Source organism: Pteropus vampyrus, unplaced genomic scaffold (assembly GCF_000151845.1).
Source record: "Pteropus vampyrus isolate Shadow unplaced genomic scaffold, Pvam_2.0 Scaffold1207, whole genome shotgun sequence".
NCBI classification, from domain to species: Eukaryota; Metazoa; Chordata; class Mammalia; order Chiroptera; family Pteropodidae; genus Pteropus; species Pteropus vampyrus.
The window spans coordinates 10,673-11,318 of record NW_011889988.1 but is presented as its reverse complement, the minus strand read 5'-3'; the positions used below and the strand labels follow the sequence as shown (position 1 = coordinate 11,318).

General features: G+C 42.0%; 1 protein-coding gene across 1 annotated transcript in view; it reads right to left on the bottom strand.

Annotated features, from left to right (window-relative positions):
• LOC105310148 (interferon-induced very large GTPase 1-like) overlaps positions 1–646 on the bottom strand; it is a 7,322-nt gene continuing 6,676 nt past the window's right edge. Inside the window, exon 3 of the mRNA XM_011386356.2 lies at positions 1–642. Within this exon, the coding sequence (XP_011384658.1) occupies positions 1–642 (642 nt within the window). The remainder of the gene's footprint in view (positions 643–646) is intronic.

The window sequence follows — 646 nt, the reverse complement described above, 5'->3', positions numbered from 1 at the left end:
TTATTGTTTTTTTAAGTCATCAAGCACATCCTGCTTTGTGATTTTGGCCCATGAATGAGGGATTTCACCTCTACCTATAAATTTTTTCTGATATTCTTCTTCTAGGTTTGATCTGAAGCGACAGACAAACCATTTCCAGTACGGCTGGGTGGAAGAGTCTGGGGTGATGCTCCATGTAGCATATTCCCCTCCTGCCTGTCGATAGTTCTTATATGGGAATGTGCTCAAATCCGACAATATAAATGAACGATCACTTGCTACCAAACTAGTACAGTAATCAATGACCAATTCTTCTGTCTTATAAAATCGCCATCCATTGGTACCTATAGGACGGTGGAAGGGAACACTGTGGTCTCCATCATGGTTAGGGATTGTGTTTGTACAAATTGCTCCACAGAAGGGACACTGTTTCCAGCAGCCACAGAGATGTTCAGAGAGTATTTTCTGGATTTCAGGAACCATTCCTTCCACAGGCATACTCAAATACTTTTGTTCTACTGTCTTCATGGCAGGATCCAAAGCTTCACTCATGGCTTCTTTGAGAAACTCATAATCTTTTATCTCCTGGTGTTCAATGCTTATCAGGTCTTCTCGTGGAAAGATCAGGTTACTCCCCAGGTGATCACAGAACAAATCCAACCACTCA